The sequence below is a fragment of the Pipra filicauda genome, unplaced genomic scaffold, assembly GCF_003945595.2.
Source record: "Pipra filicauda isolate LSUMZ 115617 unplaced genomic scaffold, ASM394559v2 scaffold11_size5308982_pilon, whole genome shotgun sequence".
NCBI lineage: Eukaryota > Metazoa > Chordata > Aves > Passeriformes > Pipridae > Pipra > Pipra filicauda.
In genome coordinates, this window is record NW_024103652.1 from 1,413,109 (window position 1) to 1,435,325 (window position 22,217).

A 22,217-nucleotide genomic window follows, 5' to 3' on the forward strand; every position below is an offset into this window, starting at 1 on the left:
CTCTTGGGAATATGAGAAGGGGCACATACCTTAAATCCACATACCTTAAGTTGGTGGACCTCCCTTTTATGTCAAGATGCCTTTTCTCACTTTATAATCTACATACCACCCTCCTCTGTAGCCTATAACAGGCAAAACTAGATTCTATAGCACTAAATATCATTGTTTCTCCACCCATGGCCTCTACAGTTAGGGAATCCCATACCAGAAGGGCTTCATCCGGCACACTGGGTGAGGGTTCTGCAGAAACTGTACGAACAGTGCTGAGTCCTGTCAGGGAGACATTCGACAGGCGTCTTTTCCGTACACCACTGCAGTTGTTAGGGATTTTAAATGCACATCTCTTATGGTAGTTTAGACCACATCCTGAAAAGAGAAATTTAAAACCATCTGATTATGGCTTATTACTCTAAAAAAGGCAAATAATTTTGGATTTTTTCAAAAACAAGCATTCAAGAATTCAAAAATACTACCCTTATTTTTGATTAAACTTTTTTCCTCTACTCTGCTCCTATATTCTAACAAATTTTTAGAGAGATAATGTTATCAGTTCCAAATAGTTACATCTACAACAGTATTTTTTCTTTGATTTTTCAAAATCTGTGGTCTCAAAAAGCAGGAAATTTCTTGATCAGTATTTGGGAGGTAAGGAAGTCTTTCACGGCAAATGGTATATCCTATTGGATACAGTCTATCAGAAGTCAAATAGTTGTGGCAAAATCAGAAAACATAACTATTACAACCTCCTATGGACTGACAGTAATTTCAGTTAAATAATCTGAATTAATGTGATACAGAACGAGACAAAGGCTGAGACTCATAAGGGAAGTAGAGCAAAAAAGAGACAGCCTTTTCTTAAAAATACATATAGACCATTTTTTTTGCACTTCAGGTTACAGGGCCATATCTAGGAGGCCTCAGAGCAGTCAAAAGGGTCAGTTTTTTAATCACTTAATTACTTTGATAGGTCTTACTGTCTCTAACCAATTTAAAAGCAGCATCAGAGACAACACACAGAAACGGAATGGACAAGTCTCTTCTTGAGGCTGAAAAACTGCATCTCGCCGCAGCTTACCTTCGCATTTGAGCCCCTGGCGCACCAGCCCCCACAGCATCTCTCCACAATGGTCACAAAAGGCTGGCGCTCGATAGGAATGAACAAATAAAGCATGGGGCCGGATTTGAAAGTCTTCAAATGTAGCAGAAGCTGCAACAGCAAGATCATTCAAAAATTAACAGAATTAGTAACATAACTAATATTCTTCATTTATTTAGTACTTCACCACAGAACAAAGCAAAACTCCTTTTGGTCACTATGATGATGAACCTTGAATTTGGTATTGTTCACTGTATTATATTTTGAAGATAAAAAGATTGATGATATACCTTCATACTACAATGACCACTGGAAAAAGCATAAAGCTGCATTTGCAAACCTGCAGCAGTAACGTCTGAGAATATTTTTCCAATAAAAACAGGAGGATAATAGCATATCGAACATTTACCAAAATTTCCAGAGTTCAATTAAATGTCAGAAATTTTTCAAAATACTCTTTTACAGGTTTGACTCTCTACACCTGAAGATACATACATAAAATAGACCAAACACATCCAGTAAAGAAATACTGTAAGGTTTTTTTGACAAGTAAATGAAAATGTATCCAAAATAGGCCATTTCTGTTGATGATTTGGTCTATTTGATTCAGCATTCTATGTTGGTATCGGTGAACTGATCACTCAAGTAAAAAATTCATATTAGAGCTTAAAAAGAAAACACATAATGATATACCCAATCATCAATAAAGAAAAAAACCTTGCAGAGCAGCCTGGAAGATGGTTGTGCATTTTCTGAAGCACCAAATCCCCTCAAAGTAACATGAGCCTGCAACTAGTGTAACAGCTGCAAAAGTTAGAGGAGCTAGATAAAGGCACCAGTGGAAACTATAAACAACTACAATGTTTTAAGAACTATTTTTAATACAGAGACAAGCAGTACCACAATACTTTTAAAAATACACTTAAACGAAATTTTTTCTTTTTCTTATTGAATATGTTAAACATATATCAAATAGTCTACTGAAAAATAATATCTGTTAAATGTGGTTAAACATTAATCACACATACAAACATTCAATCTCATTCAGACTGCCATTTAAACAGGTTATTTAAGTGTGTGCTTAATGTTCACAGGTATCAGTATGAATGAACCAGGTATGTAGCCACTTCAAAGAAATATTCTGCCTTCCAACAGAAATACATTCCTGATTTGCAACAGAAAGAAAAAAGGAAAGAAGGAACCAATAAAAACACAACCCTTTTTTTTTTAATGTTTCGTTCAAAGGAATTCCTGAAAGATCCAAATATCCTGGCTTGTTCCTTGTCTACTAATGAAAAGAGAACCAAAAATCTGCATACCGATCAAGAAGAGGTTTTTAACTAAGTAGAATAGAGTACCAATAAAGACCTATGCCCTGCACTAAGTTCCTTCTCTGAAAAGAACTGCTACTCTTAGGAAAAACTTTTCCAGAACTGTCCACAGAAAAATATGCTTCTAGTCTTAACCAGTCTCGGGACCTATTAACATAGCTATATGGAATATGGACAATCCAATGACTCCAGTAATACCAAACCTCCCCTTTCTTAAATTTTTATTAGAACAATCCAAATCACCTAACAGTTTTTTAAATTCAGCATTTCACTTTCTTCCAGATTTATTTCATAAAAAGCCATACTAAAAAAGCTTACTTAATTCATAAAATTAGGACTTCATAAAACAGACAAACATATTAGAACATCCTGAAACTAAATTAAATAGTTTTATATTTATTTAAAAATGTTAGGTCAGGTGTCGCGGTCCGAAGAGGGGACGGGACACGAGGAAGGATGCAAGCAGAGCTCTCTATTCAGGCGTGCCCACTCTCTTTTTATCCGCTCGGGAGCAGAACGGGCCAGAACACAGGGCGGAGCATGAGACCAACAAGCAGAGGGACACACCAGCATAGGGACACCAGCAAAAGGGGGAGGAGTGGGGGCAAACTCATGGCAAGCCTGGGCTTGTCCAGGCTGTGCACTGTGCAGTGTGAATACAATGAAACCACATAATAACAGCAAAGTCCACACACAAAGTCCTGCCAATCGCTGCACGCTTCTCTCCACGCCCGGAACTGTTCCATCCTGAATCGTGTTCCCTCACAGTCAGGCATATTTTTCAGACTCAAGGGCTTTCAAACATATAAGGATACTTGTTCAAATATGTTATTTTTCTATTTTTTTCCAGACTTCAGTGGTCAAGTCCACTGTCAAGACAATGCTCACTCTGTAATAACAACGGTCTCCATGGTCTACTAGAAAACACAACTCATCACAGAATCACAGAATGGGTCAGGTTGAAAGGTAACACAGTGGGACATCTGGTCCAACCTCCCTGCTCAAGAAGGGTCATCCTAGAGCACATTGCACAGGATTGCATCCGGACAGTTCTTGAATATCTCAAGTGAGGGAGACCCCACAGCCTCTCTGGGCAACCTGTTCCAGTGCTCAGTCACCCCACACAGTAAAGAAGTTCTTCCTCATATCCAGACGGAACTTCCTGTGCATCAGTTTCTGCCCGTTGCCTTTTGTCCTATTACTTGGCACAACGAGAAGAGTCTGGCTCCACCCTCTTGACATCCTCCCTTCAGAACACATTTTTAGATACTGAACAGATCTCTTGTGATTTTACTTTGTCTAGGACTTAGAGTGAACCACCTTTTTGTGCATATCACCAGAAGTTTTTCTGTAATTCCAATCAAATCAAAGAATATATTGGAAGAATCAAGCACTCACACTTTAAAATATATTTTGACGTTACTTAAAATATGAAAATACATATAAAGAGAACAAAATACAGGTATATTAACTTCCCTATTTAATTGCATATTGAAGACAGGAATTAGGACAACACCTCCCCAGTAGATCACTGGCCTGTGGTGTTTGAGAAGGGTTTGTTTTTCTGGGCCTCTATTATCACAGCACACAGCCACCAAGAGGAAAAGTTGCCACAGTCAGGCAGCAGACACTTCTATGGTCCTACCATATATGCGTATCAACTGAGCTGCAACAGGTCAGCAGCTGGATGAGATCAAATTATACATGAAAATCATACTGACCCTTGGTAATTCACTTCATCTCCTCTTGCCTCATCTATGAAATCATGATATACATAAGAAGACACGGTCATCAGCATTCTGGAAACTTCAGTCACATGACATGCTAAGACATACTGTCTCAGCAACTCAGGCCACTACAAACACATTGCTAAGCCTTCCCATCTCTTGTCTACCTCAGACTTTCCATCTAGAGTTCAGAGCCTCAGCTCTTCTCTTCTGGACTTTTGCTCTTGAATTTTACAAGGCATATTTACCTACAGCTTTATGAATAATATTGTGATTAACATCTCTGATTCTCTGCATAACAAAATGACCATGGAAAAGCTATGTATCTAGGAACTTTCTCAAGAATATGGACCAAAACTGAAACACTGTGCCCTACCAGCTTCCAACACAACTGTAAGGTACACTTCTTTGTCTTGTGACTGTCTCTCTAGTTTATATTTGCACATACAAATATAAAATCAAGAAGCTTACAAAAACAAGATACTCAGTGAGTATGCATTTCTCTCCCAGGGAGAAGACAAGGAAGACCATACTGCAAGACCTTCAAGACATGATAGCAATGAATTTTGATTATATATATATGTGAATTTTAGAGATGCAAACTTTTTGTTTATAAAAATAGACTTTCCTAAGGTTGTTTCTAAAAGCATAAAAGTAATAATCAAAGCACTAGTAAAAGAAAAGTGATATGTACAATAAAAACAGTCTAAATCTCAATGTGGCAAAGGATGGAAGTATGTATGTAAGTTCATGTCAATTTCATTGACTAACTCCCTGAAGTTATGCATGTATTTAAGTTCTATTTTGCATAAATGACGCTTGCTAAGTTGGAAGACTGGGGAGGAGTTTTACATCGATTTACTGTGTAGTTTTTCAAATAGTATGAACAGTGCAGTAACACACAAGTAGTTTTGCCTTAGGGATCTATCTACTCATTTGGCTCTCTTCCTTTGCTCTGAATCCTGTTCCATCTGAAGCTGTTAAGTGGATGGAATGTATTTTGTTGTTGAGTGTCATTTTCTCAACGGCAATTTTGTTGTACTGGTCTCTTCCCACTCTCCACTGCCCTTTCACAAATGGCGAAAAAATAATTTATATAATTTCCATTAAAGCTGTAACTGAACCTCCTGGTCTCCCTGCAAGTTAATTAATGGGTTATCATGGCTCATGTTCTTGTAATAAAAAAAATGTTTCTAGTCTCAAGGCAAAAAAATTTAGAAATTACTTTATTATATCTTTTGTTTAGTTTATATTTAGTTCAAATAAATTCCAAACTTAGCAGCAATAGCCTTTATGTAGTTATAGGGAAGCAGAAATCAAATGTAAAGAGCCCTCCTGAAGTATGGAACTTGAAGTTGTTGTGGCAGTTATTATAAACACACATGCAGTTTTATATACCTAGTTTTTTCATTGAAATTACTTTCAATTTAAATATCCTTAGAATTTCTTGTACATCACACACTGCAAAACAGAGATGATAAATTTTCAAAGAAACTGTCTTTCAAAGGAAGCTTAGATTTTGCCTGTTTAATTGATTACTGAATTAACATTGTGATTATTGACAGAAAAGGAAATTGTCTCTGCTGAATTATGGCTGGATTTAAGTAGCTCTGCAGCTGGTTAGGCTGTTGTTTTCATGGTGAACTCACCCTCCTGTATCTGCCATAGCTGCTATAACACAAAGTATGTATTAGACTTAAGACAGCAGGGATGAGCTGACTGGCAAAACTGTTCACTTACCATGACCTGAACTGTATTTCTGTGACAGTAAGCAAGCAAGAACCAGTAACGAAGGGTCCACCTGAACTGAAAGGTCCTGAAAGTTATGCTCAGAACCTCTAGAAACCCAAAATCACAGAAAGGCACAAAATGGTTTCAGGGAACAGTAAAGGATTGTTAGATCCTGCATCTGTATGGGATTTTGAGGCTGGAATAAAAGGGTGTGCAGACCACCATTCCAACAAATGATTACTAAATTACTTACTCCACAGGGAAATATTCTTAGGCTCCACCCATACAAGTGGTCAGCAAGGAACTGAACTTAAACTAGTAGACAAGGAACACCAACCTCTTGGTTGAAAAAGTAACTGAGGCAAGTTCTAGGAATTCTCAAAAAGAGATACCAATGGTATAAGCAGTGACAAATACCATTCTTTTTCTACATTTCAACCCTCCTCACTGAATAACTGCAACTTATAATATCATTTTAAGTAACGATATATTTAAAAATCCATATAATTTTATACTGACATGATAAATATTCAAAAGTAAAAGGCAGGGAGGTGAAATCCATTTTACTTTAAAAAAGCTGTAAATCTGCAAGTACTGCAGAATACAGCAATACGAAGAATACAAAACATCACTCTTTCTCCTTCTTTTGAAAATGTTTTGGCAATGTTCCACTCTATTGAAAGGCTTGGAAGTGTTTTGGGTTTTAATTTTTAAGGTAAAAACAGTGATTTTCCAGGCTTCAGATTTACATGTTCTCATCAGGCTCAACAGAGAGAGCATTCTGCTTCCACTTCTCATGAAATGATGTTATTTCAGATCACTACTCACTGAAACTAGTGTGTCATCAGGCCTTGATCTGGAAATATGTTAGCTAGCAAGTTACACAAATCTTCTATCTGTATAAACAGGCATAATTCATATTTCTCGTTCTGCCACCAGTTCAGCGTGACTGAACTGGTTGACTTTCTGTGGCTAGAAGTAGCACAGCTTAAATTTTCAGAGCATGCAATTCCAGAAGCAGTCCTTTATGAATTAGGTCCTTCTTTTAAACTTCTTCCATCATTTTGCAAGTCGTAAGTTTTCAAAATTTTATGTCTAGAAAGCCTTTCATGTAGCCACTAACATTTAAAGTTTTAACTTTAAGAATATTCCTGTGTTATTCACTGAAAAAATAAAAGCCCTGCTGATGAAAGATTTTTTTTTCCAAATTAAATGGAGACCTTTCTTATTAACAAAAAAAGCTTCTGTAATCAGGCTATCCTTTTGCTTTGACAAAGCACTGATGGGGTGAAGACAATTTTCTAGCTGTATGTAAAACTGTGCAGTAAAAAAAAGAGGGGCCTCCAAATATTCCTATATATATGTATATTTACCCTGTAAAACTTACTACTCTGCAGAAAAGTTTGCAATATTATGTTCTAATATGACACTGTTTTACTGTTAACTCTCAGGCTAACTTGTCATCATCTATTTAAGCTTTCCTAGTATCACCAAAAAAACAGACATTAAAACTACAACAGTTTTGACAAGACTATTTCATCAAGTCTGTTAAGGACTTGGCTGTTAATGGTTACTACTCCTTGTTCTGGGCTTAGGAGCAGATCTATCATTCAGCACACTTGTAAAGGAAAACAAGACGTTGTAAATGAGAAAGGCAAGGTCTTGCTTTCAGAAAGATGCAAAGGATTTACTCATCATTTTGTGTTCCAAGTCCAAAAGGGCTTTGAACTATTAGTAGAGGTGAGATCCTGCTAATACGAGTAACAGAGCTGCACATAATGGGCACTGTAATCTAGCATCCATGACTCTCATAGCAGAAGAAACCATCAATCACAAGACTAGACATATCTTGTAGCTATGAAAAGCATGCATTCTCCTGCTACCTTCCCTCACTTGCAATGCATTTAAGAGTAATGTATCCCGTTGACTTCCCATAGGCATTTGTAACTGAGCGCATGGTTACAAGACGTGCTGGCATTCAGGTAATTAGCTGCAGGAGGACGGGATGGAGTGAGAGATAAATTTTCAGAATTGAATTTGGAACTCTTGAGCAGAAGACTCCTACTTGCTAACTGCAGCCTAGTTGCAATTTTTTTATACCACCCAGACTAATCAAAAGTGGCATGTCCTCAATCCTCCAGTGAGACATACAGGAAACTAAATCACCTGCTCCAAGGCTGATTACATGTTGTGCTTCTGCACATGAACTATTTAGTTTGGAAACATGACAAGGCTGAGTGTGTAGAAAGCTGAGGAGGTAGAAGAGAAAGGTCCCCAAAAAGAAGCAGTCATCTCAGAAAGAAGGGAGGTTGGAAAGGTGAGCATGAAAATCCTGCACAGAGGTAAGATGTTGAAAATAGCGGAAGATCCCAGAGATCCGAAAGATGGAGGCCAGAGGACCTTTTGATCAATGATGCCAAAGATTGGTAGCTGTAAGAGCAGTGGCACACCAGGAACAAACAAGACTTTGTGCCCAGTCTTCTGTGGCCAGCAGCTACCTCCTTTCTGGGAAGGGCAGTGGGAAGCTGGCAAATGTAAGACTGGGAAGGGAGCAAATGAGCCGGTGTGGGAGGCATCCAAGTAAGGTAAAGGTTCTCATCTCCCTGGTTGCTAAAACCCAGTATCCAGATTCCCTATGGGCTGTTGTTTACACTGTCTCATTGGTGATGTGAGATTTAAGCAATAAACGAAAGGAGATACTAAACCATTTGCAATCATTTGTCTAGTGCTAGCTTAGACCTTTAAGGAGATTTTTAATAGAAGATTAAAATTGATGAGTCAACATGCTTGATTCATCTGTACACTCTGAATTTTTGAAATTCAGTTTTCATGTACTTGTATTCATTTGTGAATGATTCCACAGTTTCAAACCTACAAACCAGACAGCACAGTAGGTTTAACTTCATTTAAAATCCCACCACACAATTCTTTCATTATGAAGTTACCCATTTTTCAGCCAAGTGGAAAAAACAGCAATACCTTAGTTCACAGATTCAGGCCCTGTCAATCATAAAGCACTGCAGAAGTATCAATTTAGCATAGGAAAACAAAATTAAATACTCTGGAATTTTACTGGAGCTATTGCTGCAGTGTTCAAAATTAATTCTGACTACTGGCAGTAAGGAGCAGCTCCAAATGAAAAATAAAGTCTCTTGTTCCTTTTCTATGCACTGACTCATCTAAATCAATATCAAAAGTATATGCTGCAAGTCCTTTACATCTTTATTTCCTCTTTCTTTATAAGTTCTTCACAGCTCTTTTGCATGGATTCTGAAAAAAACTCTTCTTCAAAAAGAAGAGGTGCTTAAAAAGAATTAGTAGCACTTGTAAAGCTTGTTTAATTCTCACAAGTTTCTTTCATAAAAGGTTAAGAAATTTTTGGTTACTTGGGGAATAAATGCTACTGGTTAAAAGTGTAAGTATAATGGAATTAGAAATGCAACCTTATGTTGAATTCACTAAGGAACAACGGAACTTCTGCACACATTAAACTATTTTTAACACACTTTACTGCTAACGATCTGCGAAAGTCTAGATATCTTTTAGAGTTACCCTAAGAATTCATAACTACAGATTAAATACAAGCGGGGTTTTTTGCATGATATCATTGGATGTCCACAGGTCCTGACGGGTTGTACCCAAAAGTGCTGAGGGAACTGCCTGATGTCCTTGCGAGGCCTTACTCTCAGTAATCTTTGAATTATCATGGTGATTGGGAGAAGTGCCCAAATTCTGGAGGAAACTAAATGTCACTTCTACCTTCAAGAAGGGTAAAAAAGAGGATCAAAGGGAACTACATGCCAGTCAGCCTCAGCTGAAGTACCCAGAAGGCAATGAAACAACTAACCCTGGAAATATATGAACACTTCTGGAATATGCTTTAGCGTCTGTCTCATTAATAATGCTTTTTTCAGATCTTTCATATGGGACCATCAGAGGTAAGGAACAGAAGCATGACTGTATATATGAGTTTTCTCAGCCCCACTTGTATCTTTCTGGGATAACACTAGAAAAGGGAGAAGACAAATTAAAAATGCGAAAGAAATGCACAAGATGACATAATCTGAAAGAAAGAAATTAATTATTGCTCTGAATTGTGGATGATTTTTTAAAATGGATTACAGCAATTCAAGAATTACTCATCGTGAAAACATCTCCAGTGCCTGACCAGGTAGATCGGAAGGTCAAAATAAGCAAAATGTTTAGTTGCTCCACTAAAGGTAACAGAAGTGTTCTACTGACTTAACAAGTTTACCCAGTATGTCACTCATGCACATAAATAAGTAGAAATTAACACTGGGAAATGGTGATACCAATATTCCCTACTTGACATTCTGTGTTCAGTTCCTCTGAGACAGATCCAAAAAGTTGTATGGTAAGAGAGAGAAACTGACAAATGAGGAAAACCAGTGGAGGCATGGAAGAGACTTCCATATAAGGAGAGATTAAAAGATTGGAATTGTTTTGTTTGTAGAGGAAGTGAGTAAGAGTTTACTGGATTCAAGAAGAGGGGGAAGCAAAAAAAAAAATCAAACCAGGAAACAAAAAGAACTGCTGTAGAATAACCTTCTGCATCAACAAACTAGAGTGATAGAAGTCTTCATGTCCTAAGAAGCAGGAAAGCTTACCAAAATTCTTTTTGGCAAGTCACATCTTAACTATGTTAACAGAAACATTTTTGGGGCCTCTTTAAAAGCCAGAGTGAGACAGATTTTAGTTGGAATTACAATGTCTCCAGGCTTGAGTTACACTACCATCCAGATATAAAAACCAGCAGACTACAACCTGTGGCAGTTCCTGAGTCTCTTCCTCCTCAGTTTCCGCTTCAAATTGTGATATCCCCCAAGGGAAGGAGATTTGCTTGTTTGTGCTCAGACCTCCTTTAGCTACAAACCTCAAGCACTTCCTAAAAGATGTGTATCTTACCACAAAGGGTTGCAAACATCATTTACTGGAAATTACCATGGACTATTTGGTCTTTCAAAATCAAAGCCAGCAGTCAGCCAATAGAAGTGAATTCAATGAGTTCAATAGTGATATTGAAAGATATATTTTTTACATTAAGCCATTTGAAACCTACTGGAGCACCGAGTTATTGAGACCATGACTTCAGAAAGCCTGAAAGCAGTAGGGTTTTTTTTCCTGACATACATCCAAGTAGTGTAAAATACACAGTTATACAATACAATTCATCTGATGGGCAAGTTATTCCAAGTTACCTTTCATTTTTCAATATGATGAATCATTTACAGCTAAGAGCCATTCAAGACTCACTACTATAATTTAACAAATACACTGATACGAAAGTTTCATCAAGCATGTTTAACACTGTTTAACACACCTATCAAACAAAAGCTTGTAAGACAAATCAAAGAGTTGTCTGCTTAGCCAAAGTAAGGCTTGTTCCCCATTAAATTTGTAGCTAATGAGAATGAACCAGGGAGGTAACTATTTGATGAAAGGGGATGGAGTCTGGTGACGAAAAGAGAATTCTTCAAATGGTGGCTGTTTTGTGATTAAAATCTGTTAGTAGCAAAAACAACGGAAAGAATACGAAGAACAGAGAAAAGGAGAAAAAAATTTAATTGAAGTTTTCTTACTCAAATATTCAAAAAGGATGATTTAAATTTCCAAAAGAGGTGAAAACCTTTTTCCTAATATACAACTTCAAGTGACCCTATAGCAGTGATCTCCAAAGTGAGGTGCACACACCCCTGGGTCTGCACAAGACAATCCACTAGGGTGCAGAAAGAAAATATTAGAACTTAAGCAATATAAGAAAATAAATATATATATATATTGAGGGTGTATCCTCAAAGATTCTTAGTAATGGGGTGCACAGTAAAAAAGTTTGGACTTTGCCACTCTACCTTTAAGAAAAGCTCAAGTGCTTTTAAGTACATATCCTGTGAAAGAATTTATAGCTATGTCCAAGTTTCACACACCACAGAGGTAAGGAGAGACTAAACAGATTAAATAAATTTGTAAAACAGGAAACAGAGTTGATTTATCCTTTGATGAAAATACATTTTTATTATCATGCACATTTTTTTCTATCAATGCCTTTTTAATTATAAGCATTTCATATTGATTCAGACTGCTAATCAGATGATAACATTGCCCTGTAAGTCTAAATAAGTATAAAAATATTCATTAATATATAGGAAAAGGTACCTCAGACTCCAAGTTTCATTCATTACCTCAGGTCTTTTGAGAAAGGATTAGCTGAAGTGTGGGCTGCTGAAGTATAATACTTGAATAACCTATTGAGATACTGTTACTAAGTGAATTGTGTTAAACTCAGTCAAAATTATAATATCTAAAAGCTTTTAAAAAAGGGTAAATGTGGTAGGTATCATGTTAAGAAAACTGAGTAAAAATTAATAAGAAATATTTTAAAAATTGCTTCACTGAACTAAGATGTTTTAAGGAGAATAAGGGCTTTTTTTAACTCCAAAGGCTTTAACACATATTTAACATAAAATTAAAACCAAGAATTAATTTGGTCTACTGTAGAAGCTGATAGACATTTTTTTAAAACATTAACTCCAATTAATGTAGCTAAACAGCTTCAATTCCACCTTTCTTGAAAAGCTGGCTATACAACTTACTGATGCACAACAATTAAAAATCATGTAATTACTTTTTCTATCTTAATCATAATGACACAGAAATTTGCAGGCATTGAGGTTATCCCTGTTAAACTAATGTAACGTGAAATATGTTTCTTTTCAGTGAAATCATGTCAGAAGAATACAAAAGCGTAAGAACGACTGGATCAGACAAAAATCTAAGCCTGGAATCCTGTCTTTGAAAGAGGAGTTCCTAAAGCAGCATCAGCATTCTCTGAAGTAGAGAAGGTAACAAAGGTAGATGACACAAGGGCAGTGACATTACAAGCCATTTTCTGGTTTGTTGCCATTGCTGACACTTGACACTTTACTAGTCATGCTTTCATGATCATTCATGAACGTATTTTAACAGCACAGACCTACAAACCTTGCTTTGCAACCTGCTTCCACTGTGAAAACAGCATGCATTTCTACCCTTTGTTTCCCAAGTCCTAAATAGTTATTTAACCATTTGAGCTTCTTTCATGAAGCATAGTTTCTTTATGAGCATTTGGAAAAAGAGCATTTGGTAAAAAAGCATTTGTATTAAATCTGGAGAACCAAATAAACTACCTCAAATGAACAGAAAATTTTATTAAACAGCACACAAATAAACTGAAAATGTATTACCTCAAAAAAATGGATAATTAAAGGTGCATAAGGTAGGATGTCTGACCTGATCTATTAGCTTGCAGTGGAACACTGACCTCTCATATAAAGGCCCTGTCCTGACAGAAGGATTTGTGTAGCTTTTCTCAAGGAAAATTAATCTTTCCTATCAACAGTATTTTTTTACAACATTTAGTTTAATTTTTTCTAAATACAAAATGACATTATTTAGGATTACCAACTAATCAAGCTTTAAAAATGACATCTAAAATCCTGAGTGAGAAATCATTAAAGTTCAAAAAGCTTACTTAAAAACTTAATTTTGTTCCTATGACGAAATACACGGTTTGCTTTCTTGCAATCCACGTTCACAAAATCTTGCCATTATTTTTTTTTGCTGCTGAAATAATCACTAAATACTAAAAACATATAGAAAGGCCCAAGGAAGAACAACTAGTATGGCCTGTATTTCTGCAAGAGTGCTAGGAGCAAAGTTTACACATTAGTTAGTTTCACTACTAACATCTGCCTGTCACATATCATTTTATTGTGTGTAGTGTCAATAATGCAGCCAGAGAATATAAGGGAATTATGTTGATACCTATTTTTTTCATCCTATTTTTACCTACTCTGTCTTGCAGCAGAAAGAAAATAATAGGAGGGCAAGACAGGAGAGGGAGTTCAGAAAGATTCTGCTGAACTAAAAAAAAATACAAACCTTGAGGTCTATATCCAGAAGGTAAAAATTACCACACTTATAAACAGAAGAAAAGACAATGAGGCAAACATAAACAAAGAAGGAAATAATCTTTTAATTCTAAGAACTTGAAACACAAAGTCATCTATCTGAAATTCATGATCTAAGAACGATGCAGACTAATGAACAATGAGGGACACAAAATCAAGCCACTTTAGCCTAATCACTAATAAGTCTTACTTCTACAGAAATAAGAAAATAGATGACAGATAGAGACTAGAAGGACATAGAGGATGACTAATTGTTAAAAACACCATCTTAGACAGAATAGAAAAAAGATATCTGTATTTCTCAAGACACCAGAAAAAGAGCGAGTTAACATAGTCATGAAGGTACCAAGAGAAGAAGGATGCTCTTCAATCACAATGAAGCAAAATCACAAACTGTGAGCATCTATGTAAGTACTATAAAATTATGTTCAAAAATCTAACATCATAGCGTTTCATCTCAAGGAGTTGGCAGCTGAACTAACATTCCAATCCAGTTGTGTTAACATATGGCATTTACTCTAATTGTATAGCTATCCACAGTTATTTTACTCAGTTCAATATATTTAACATAGACAATATAAGCTGTACTGAATCCAAATAAAATGTCCACATTAGTAACCAGGTGATGTATCATCCACCTGATAAGAAAACAGCAACAGCTTCTTAACAAAAGCAGTGGATCAATTTCTGTCCTCATCAGCTCAGCGAGGGAACGTCAAGTAGCTGCTATTTGACTTTCTCACTTCAGGAATCCTGCCAAGTTAAGCACAACTGCTCACAGCAAGCAGATTAAGTACATTTCACTAATTCGCACAAGAGGCTAATGTTTCATTGTCTGCCTTCCAGCAGCAGACAAAAACCTCTTACATCCCAATGTAACTTTGCCCCAGTAAAAACAAGGTAGATTTTTTTATAAGCAAACTCATATTAAAATTTTAACTATACAATTGGGTTTTTTCCTCTATACCATGAACAGACTTGACAAATTTACACAGCAATTTTTAATAAACTTCATAGGATAGGACATAAACTATGCTGGAAAGAACGTAAGTCTAAAGGCACCTAAAGCAATTGTTTCCTTGAAGTCCTAGAAAAACACTAAACTCAAAAAGAGAATATGGATGTACAGAGCCCAAGTAACTCTCATCTGTCAGCTTGTTCTGCACAGTCTGTGCATCCATTTAAGGGAAAAAGAGCAAATAACAGTTAATCTGAAAAAAGTCACAGACACATATATGAAGTGGTAGAGCTTGCATCTATAGACAGCTTAAAATAGTAACTTCAAAACATCTTCCCTTTTACAATGGCGTTAACTTCACCCAGAGGATGACTGGGCACTGGAACAGGCTCCCCAGGGAAGAGGTCACAGCACCAAGCCTCATAGAGTTCAAGAAGCATTTGGACAATACTCTCAGGCACATGGTGTGATTCTTGGGGGTGGTCCCGTGCAAGACCAGAGCTGGACTTAATGAACCTTGTGGGACCCTTCCAACTTGGCATATTCTGTGATCCTGTGATTTACAACCCATATCTCATGTAATAACTTAATGTAAAAACTTGTTAATTATTTACCTTCTCCAGAAAGAAAGGATACGAAGGACAGCACCTCTCTATCAATTAATCTCACCTTAATATCAATTCATTGGCATTAAAGAATTGCATCTGAAATAAATTATTTTTAAAATCTAGTTAAAATAACACTGAATATCTCCAAAACCCTAGGAGCTAGCTTAAAGAAGAGAATCTACCACAGTAAAAATATTCCATTCTGTTCAAATCTATTGTGAATTTTACATTATGCTATTTTGGTAATTCATGTTTGCATCCTTTATTTCATAATGGAACATGAAAGTTAACTTTTCAGAGCTTCAGCTGAAGCTTTTGGTGAATATTACTTGATCACATCAAGCCCGAAAAACATTTTTCAGCTTCAACTCACTTTACATAGATCTGCTTCCTTTTCTTGAGCAACCACTAAAACTGCATTTTAGACAGAGAGAGACCTAAACAGATGCAACTTCTGGTTTCTCTTCCTTTCAGTGTTTATAAATGACTGACTACTCATTTGCAGCCATCTTTGATTGTAACTTTGACTGCAACTTCTGTACCTTGCTTCCTGATTTTGGGCTGCCTACTCATTTCTGACAGTATTAGAACCAAAAGGAATCCTTCCTACAAATATACCTTGATAAAATCCTTTCTCTGAAGATTTGTATCCCTTTCAGTCTGAAATGCAAAAAAACTAAGTAGGTGTTGGTTTCAATAAACACATTAGTGGAGATTTCCACAGCAGTAGTAAAAGATTTTCCTCTTTTGTGCATGTGAAGACAAGATGAACTTTCCAAGATTTGAAGAAAAATGAAATAGAAAATGCACAGCTAAGAAAACAGAAATATGTAAACTGTACATAACTGACAGAAGGGTATTAGTGGTACAGTTCAGTGAATGCCCAAGAGTGCAGCCTAAGAAACCAAATGCATTCAACATATAAATTCATGGGTTTAATAGATTTCTCAAGTGTCCCCATGTGTGCTGGTTTAAAGGTAAACCAGCAGGGGAAATGAGCTCAACTCAAAGGAGAGATGATAAGTCAGAATAACAATTTAATAAAATAATACAATAAGTATGATTATACAGACAAACAGTTGGTTTTAACCCACAAAACCCAAATGTATAACCCAGTACCCTGGGGCATGAACAGAGTGGTGTTCGTTGGGCCCCCTGAGTCCAAAGTAAAAGGAGAGGGGAAAACCTGTTGGTGAGAGTGCTGTTGCAGTCTGGTCAAGAGTGGTGGTTGCAGTCTGATTGAAAAGTGGTGGTTGCAGTCCAGTCAAGAGTGGTGGTTGCAGTCTGGTTGAGAGTAGTGGTCTGCAGTCTGGTTGAGAGTGGTGGTCTGCAGTCTTCCTCTGGATCCCACAAGTGGTTAAAAAAGTCCCAAGACTCCAAGGTTATATAACCTCCAGTTCAGGCAGGAATGCCCAGTACCTCCCTCAGGGTGGGGAGTTCCTCAATGGGTGTGAGGACAGGAGCATCCTCTTATCTCGCAGGCCTCTTAACACCCAGTTTATGGTTTGAGGAGTCAGGCTGCTCTGGGCAGAGGGTGTAAATGGTCTATTGATAACAGTTTCTGGGAAATGGTATGGAAGGCTATAGAATACACAGTTTTGGGTTACACCCATACAGTGATGAACTGGTCCCAGCTGTTCTAACTAGAACACCACGTTATTATACAAATACTCTCAAGAATCCCACGTAGTCACTGAAACAAAGTGTTCAAACATATTTTAAAAAAACTACATAAAAGGAAGAAAATAAGAAATTAAAATAAAACTGTATTTATGAGAGCTACTAATGTTCATAACAAAAGTTCCTTTTTCCCTCTTTTAATGTGCAGCTGACCAAATCTGTAACTCAACACACCCTTTTGCTTCCACTCTTACAATAATGCCAGTCCTTTCACTTCAAAAATGCCAGAATCTATACTGGCACTGAACCACAATTCATCTGGCTGACTGCAACAGCCTGTGCTTATCTCCTCTGGACCAGTCAGCAGACAGACACACAACATTTGTTCAGCAGCTTTCACAATTCTTGCACTCTATTAAAATCCTACTGCATACTGCTCCAATGCGAAATGCAAGTAATAATGTTCATTAGGAATAAGAAAACACAGCAGGTGCTGCATTCTGAGTTGAATAAATTTTTTGTGTTTCACCAGAAATCTCTAACACAAACTGTTTCTGTTATATAGCATGACATCTGCAGGTACAATCTTCTTCTCCAAAATGGACTAAATTGCTTCAGCTACAGTGAGCAACCCCTCTCAACTGTAAGTTTTTGTAGATAATTTTCAACTCTTTCAAGAACCTGTAATATAAGCTCTAAACCAGATGATGATCACATTTATTAATCTTTAAACTTCCAAGAACATAAGTGGAATAAGAAAAAAGAAAACATCATAGGTTGTCCAGCTGTTTTAAAAAAAATCTTGTTATTAATGAAAATTAGAAAGTGCATACTAGTAGGATACAAATTGACTGTATGTATAACCCTGTAGTAACTAGGACTAACAGTTCAGCTTTCTCTACTCTGCCCAGTATTGACCTGTGCAATAAAAAATGAAGGCAGTCAATCAGTGCAGCTTTTGACAACAGATACCAGTGCCTCAGGGGATGTTGACCCAAAGCACAAGGAGTTTTCAGCAGCAAAGCCGCAGCAGTAACACTGTGTTCTACTGTCTCTTTCAGATATGCCATTTGAGAAAAACTGCTATAATAAACCATGCATTTACAGAACTGCAGAATGCATACTCTGTTTAGAAATTTGTAATGAAGGCTAGAAATAAAACACTTCAACTGGTTCAATATATGCATCTGAACATCTATTGCATTTCACTTGTCCTTCCCACCGCTTAAGTGCTCAATATCATACACTGCAGTGCTCAAAGCCAATCTCTCCTGTTTTCAGGTTTATTCTCCCTTCAAAATAATTTTTCATTGTATATTATTAAACATCCTGTAAAAGATTTTATATGGCCCTGCATTTAGACACACTTTTTCTTCTAATTAAAAATGAGAGATAACTCATCTACAGGTAACTTGATAGGCACTATTGTCGAAATTGGTAATTTGAAACTACGTCTGAATATTTTTCAATTAAAACTGCCTGCATTAGTTTGAATAATTCCCCACACATTACAGACTGCTTATACAGTTCTTTCTCTTCTTCAGTTGCATAACTTGGAATACCGTCCTCCCCTACATAACACAGGAATTGTCTGCGAAAATGAATTCCTGCATTTAGTTAAGGCTCATCTGGGGGAGGACACTGATACTTTTAAGCGTTTACAGAGGAAGCATGTTTAATTTCTTGTATAATTTAAGACATCTGAATAGTACCATCAGTTAGGCCATGACATGTTACAAGTTTCATTTTCTGTCCTTTGCTCTTAAACAGCTACTTGCCTAATTTTGGCAAACTAGATGACATGTGGTCTCCATTTCAAAAGCAATAAACAATATATCAAATAAAGCAGTAAAGTCCTTGCTAACTTTTTTTTTCACTGAATCGTAATTACTGATCTAGAGTGATTACTTTATGCAGGAAATATTAAGAAGAAAATTGGTTTATTTTGGAAAGGGAAAAAATTGTTTCCTGATATGAAAAAGATGAATAATGACTTAAGGAATGACTTGCATTATTCCTTATTGTACTTTTTCTTATTCTAATCAAAGAGTATGGAATAGGGTCCTATACAAGAAAACTATATTTAAAAGCTCAGTTAGCTTAGATTATGTGACCTAACTCTTACTTCTTCCACTCTTTTCAGCATCCATTAAGACTTCGCCTCTCTTCACTAATCCTACACTCTTCTACAGCTTCAATTTCTACTTTCATATGACATATGCTTTTCTGTATTTTTTAGCATCTTTCCAGATGCTCTAACTGCATGTTCCAATTGCAAAAATACAGCCCTTCAGCCATCTTCCAAGTTTTATTTGTCAAATAACATCTCTACATCTTTACAGTTCCAGCATTCACTCTACTTCATGTCCTTGTAAACGCTGTATCAATCCTAGTCACATACCTCATATCTTACATCTAAGCTTTTGACAAGTCTTACTGACACTTAATTACATCCCCAGACTTCCTTTATATTCCAGTCACATAATTTGGGCTTATTTCCTTCTTCAATTATAGCAATCCATCTACTCTGCTGGCCAAACATGCTTCTTAAATCCATTTGCCATTTGACTGCCTCCAGAATTTGGCCTTTTACCTCATGATTCATTCATAACACATCTCAAATCCCCCTTCACCTGCTAGTCACCTTCAGACTACAACTTTCATTCCCTGGCTTTGCATGAACTTGTTCCCTCTGACTTTTTTATTTCCTAGGTCCTAAATAGCTATTCTCTTTTGTTCCACCTTTTCAACTTCCATACCTTTCATAGAATCAATAGTTGTGTACATGAACCATCCAGCACTCGTTTTGGACAGCTGTCCATACAAAACATACTTTTTTTTTCATTCCCACCTAGAATTTAAATTTTTCTCTCCCCTTACTCTCTTAAGTTTAAAAAACAAATCATATAAAGAGTCAGAGCAGTCCTGGCAGGCATAATTATGCAGGGCTTTGAGAAAGCAATTAGTCTATTTGCAGTGGACATTTTCATGGCACTCACATAAAGTAAAAATTTATTAACATTAACCTGCTGCTTAACTAATAATATGGACAAAAGAGGTTTTTACAAAGTATACAGTGCAACATTATTGGCCTCATAAGTCACCAACGTGCCTGTAACAAATGTGGTTAGAGCCTTCCCAAATCTTCCTTCGCGAAGCTCAGCCATGACAGTGCAACAGAAAAAAAAAAGGCATAATATGCCTATATACATCTGAGAGAGGAATCAAGAAAAAGGAAATTTTGTTTGTATGGACTCTCACCTATGCCGGGTCAAAATCCAACCAGGAGAAAACTACTGCGGATATTTTCAGTTGCAAAAGCATGTCAGTAATTTTCATTGGTTTTTACTTACCTGATAAGACAACTTCAACTAGGTCTCCTTCTTGGATATCTGCAGCTGATTTCACCAACTGGAGAATGTTTTCAGAGGCAGGGTCATGGCGGAAGAGCAAGATTTTGTCATACATTCCGTAGAAACCACATTCAGGAAACTGCAATACAAACCCATCAGAATTTACTATGCTGTGAAATACATAACTGTACACCACAATTAATGTTATAACGAAATTTTGAGGACAGACTGGATCACTTGTCAGACTTGTCAGTACCAAATAGGATATATATTTTTTCATGTATGAAAATATTTATCATTATATTCTGAAAATGGTTTTTCCCTAAGCAAGAAAGCTCATTTGCCTTTCTCCTCCTGTGAGCAAGGCAGTATCCACTACGAAATGATAGAGAAATAAGTGTATTCCTTAGCCACTGCTAATAACTTTTTCAAACATAAGCTCCTGAGCAAGATGATTTAATTAGACCCTCCTAGAGCAGATGTCCTATGGACTGCCCTTCTAGTCTATATTACATTATTCCATGATTTTATGATCTCTTCCCAAACAATTGCCAAAAAGATGCCTTGAGGCCAAAACCAATATATGTCAGCTCTGCCTAAGATGCAATGCCTAAATGACAGCTCATTATGAAATACCTGTTTCTCGAGACTGAAACTACGAGGCACATAAAGCAATGCTTCCAAACTTAATCATAATCATTTACTTCACTGAAGAGAAGATGTAGCTTTGAAATCAGATTAAATTCTGTTTAAACTACAAGAGATTTTTAAAAACTCTGAGGTTATAAACTGGAGATTATTATCTAGGTAACTTGGTTTTTTTCCCTTTTTTTTTTCTGCACAACAAAAATTACTGAAAGTTTTTTTCATGCTCCCAGCCTAAAGAACTAAGATTTTGTTCTGAAAACACAACCAAGAAACTCTTTTTCTGTTACAAAAGATTCTGTTCAGTTCTACATCAATGCACTACTCCATGTTTTATCATCATGCGGTGAAAAAACCACAATGATAACCATAGTTCAAGACATAAACTGGCATGTTTTGAGGTTATACTTTGCAGCAGTATAATTTCCAGAATGCAGAATTAAAGGAACCCAACAAAAAGTACTTTAAAACTTGGGTGTATATATATATATATATATATATATATATATATATATTCATTACAGATTACTGGAAGCTTTGGAATCTATCCAAGTATCCCAAAAAAGTTATGCCTTTTCTAAGTTTTGAAGCATGTACTGAAAAGAGAGAGAAAAAAAATAGTCAGATCTCTGGTTTGAATGAAATACATCTAAATGTCTGAAGTTTTTTCTGTCTTCTTATTCCAGCTTATACAGTAAATACCAACACACTGCTAATTCTTGGTTGGGCGAACTACCTGCCTGAAAAAAACCAGTTAGTGACTTTAGTTCCTCAGACAGGTTTTATACTGAACAGAAAGAATTTCTGGTCTCTCAAAAACATAGGAATTACTCACAGAATATCTGCAAAGTCTGCCATAGTGCATATGTTTAAAGATGCACAAATCTGGTTCACATCCACTATCCACCACATTAAAAATCGACAGATCATTTATGTATATGATATGAGAGAGTCTGTTTCCTTGAGCACCTCTATCATCCACCAATTACAAACTGAAAGAGCTGGCAATCTTTTGTCAAGCTTTGAGAAGGCTGGCACCAATACATGCACTTCTGAACATGCATTACAATCACATATATAAAAGAGAAACATATTTCTAAAACTTTCCTAGTAATCAGTTAACCATTCATATGATGTCACATTAACAATGAGATGCACTTTACCATGTTCATAAAGCTTAA

At 36.4% G+C, this 22,217-nt stretch overlaps 1 protein-coding gene across 2 annotated transcripts in view; it reads right to left on the bottom strand.

Moving 5' to 3' along the window:
- Nucleotides 1–22,217, bottom strand: part of PRKD1 (protein kinase D1) — a 128,634-nt gene that overhangs the window by 44,719 nt on the left and 61,698 nt on the right. For both annotated transcript variants that reach the window (XM_027720506.2, XM_027720495.2), the window contains exons 2-4: nucleotides 20,392–20,530; nucleotides 1,076–1,207; nucleotides 206–366 (exon numbers count right to left, since the gene is read on the bottom strand). In XM_027720506.2, coding sequence (XP_027576307.1) covers nucleotides 206–366; nucleotides 1,076–1,207; nucleotides 20,392–20,530 — 432 coding nt within the window. The remainder of the gene's footprint in view (nucleotides 1–205; nucleotides 367–1,075; nucleotides 1,208–20,391; nucleotides 20,531–22,217) is intronic.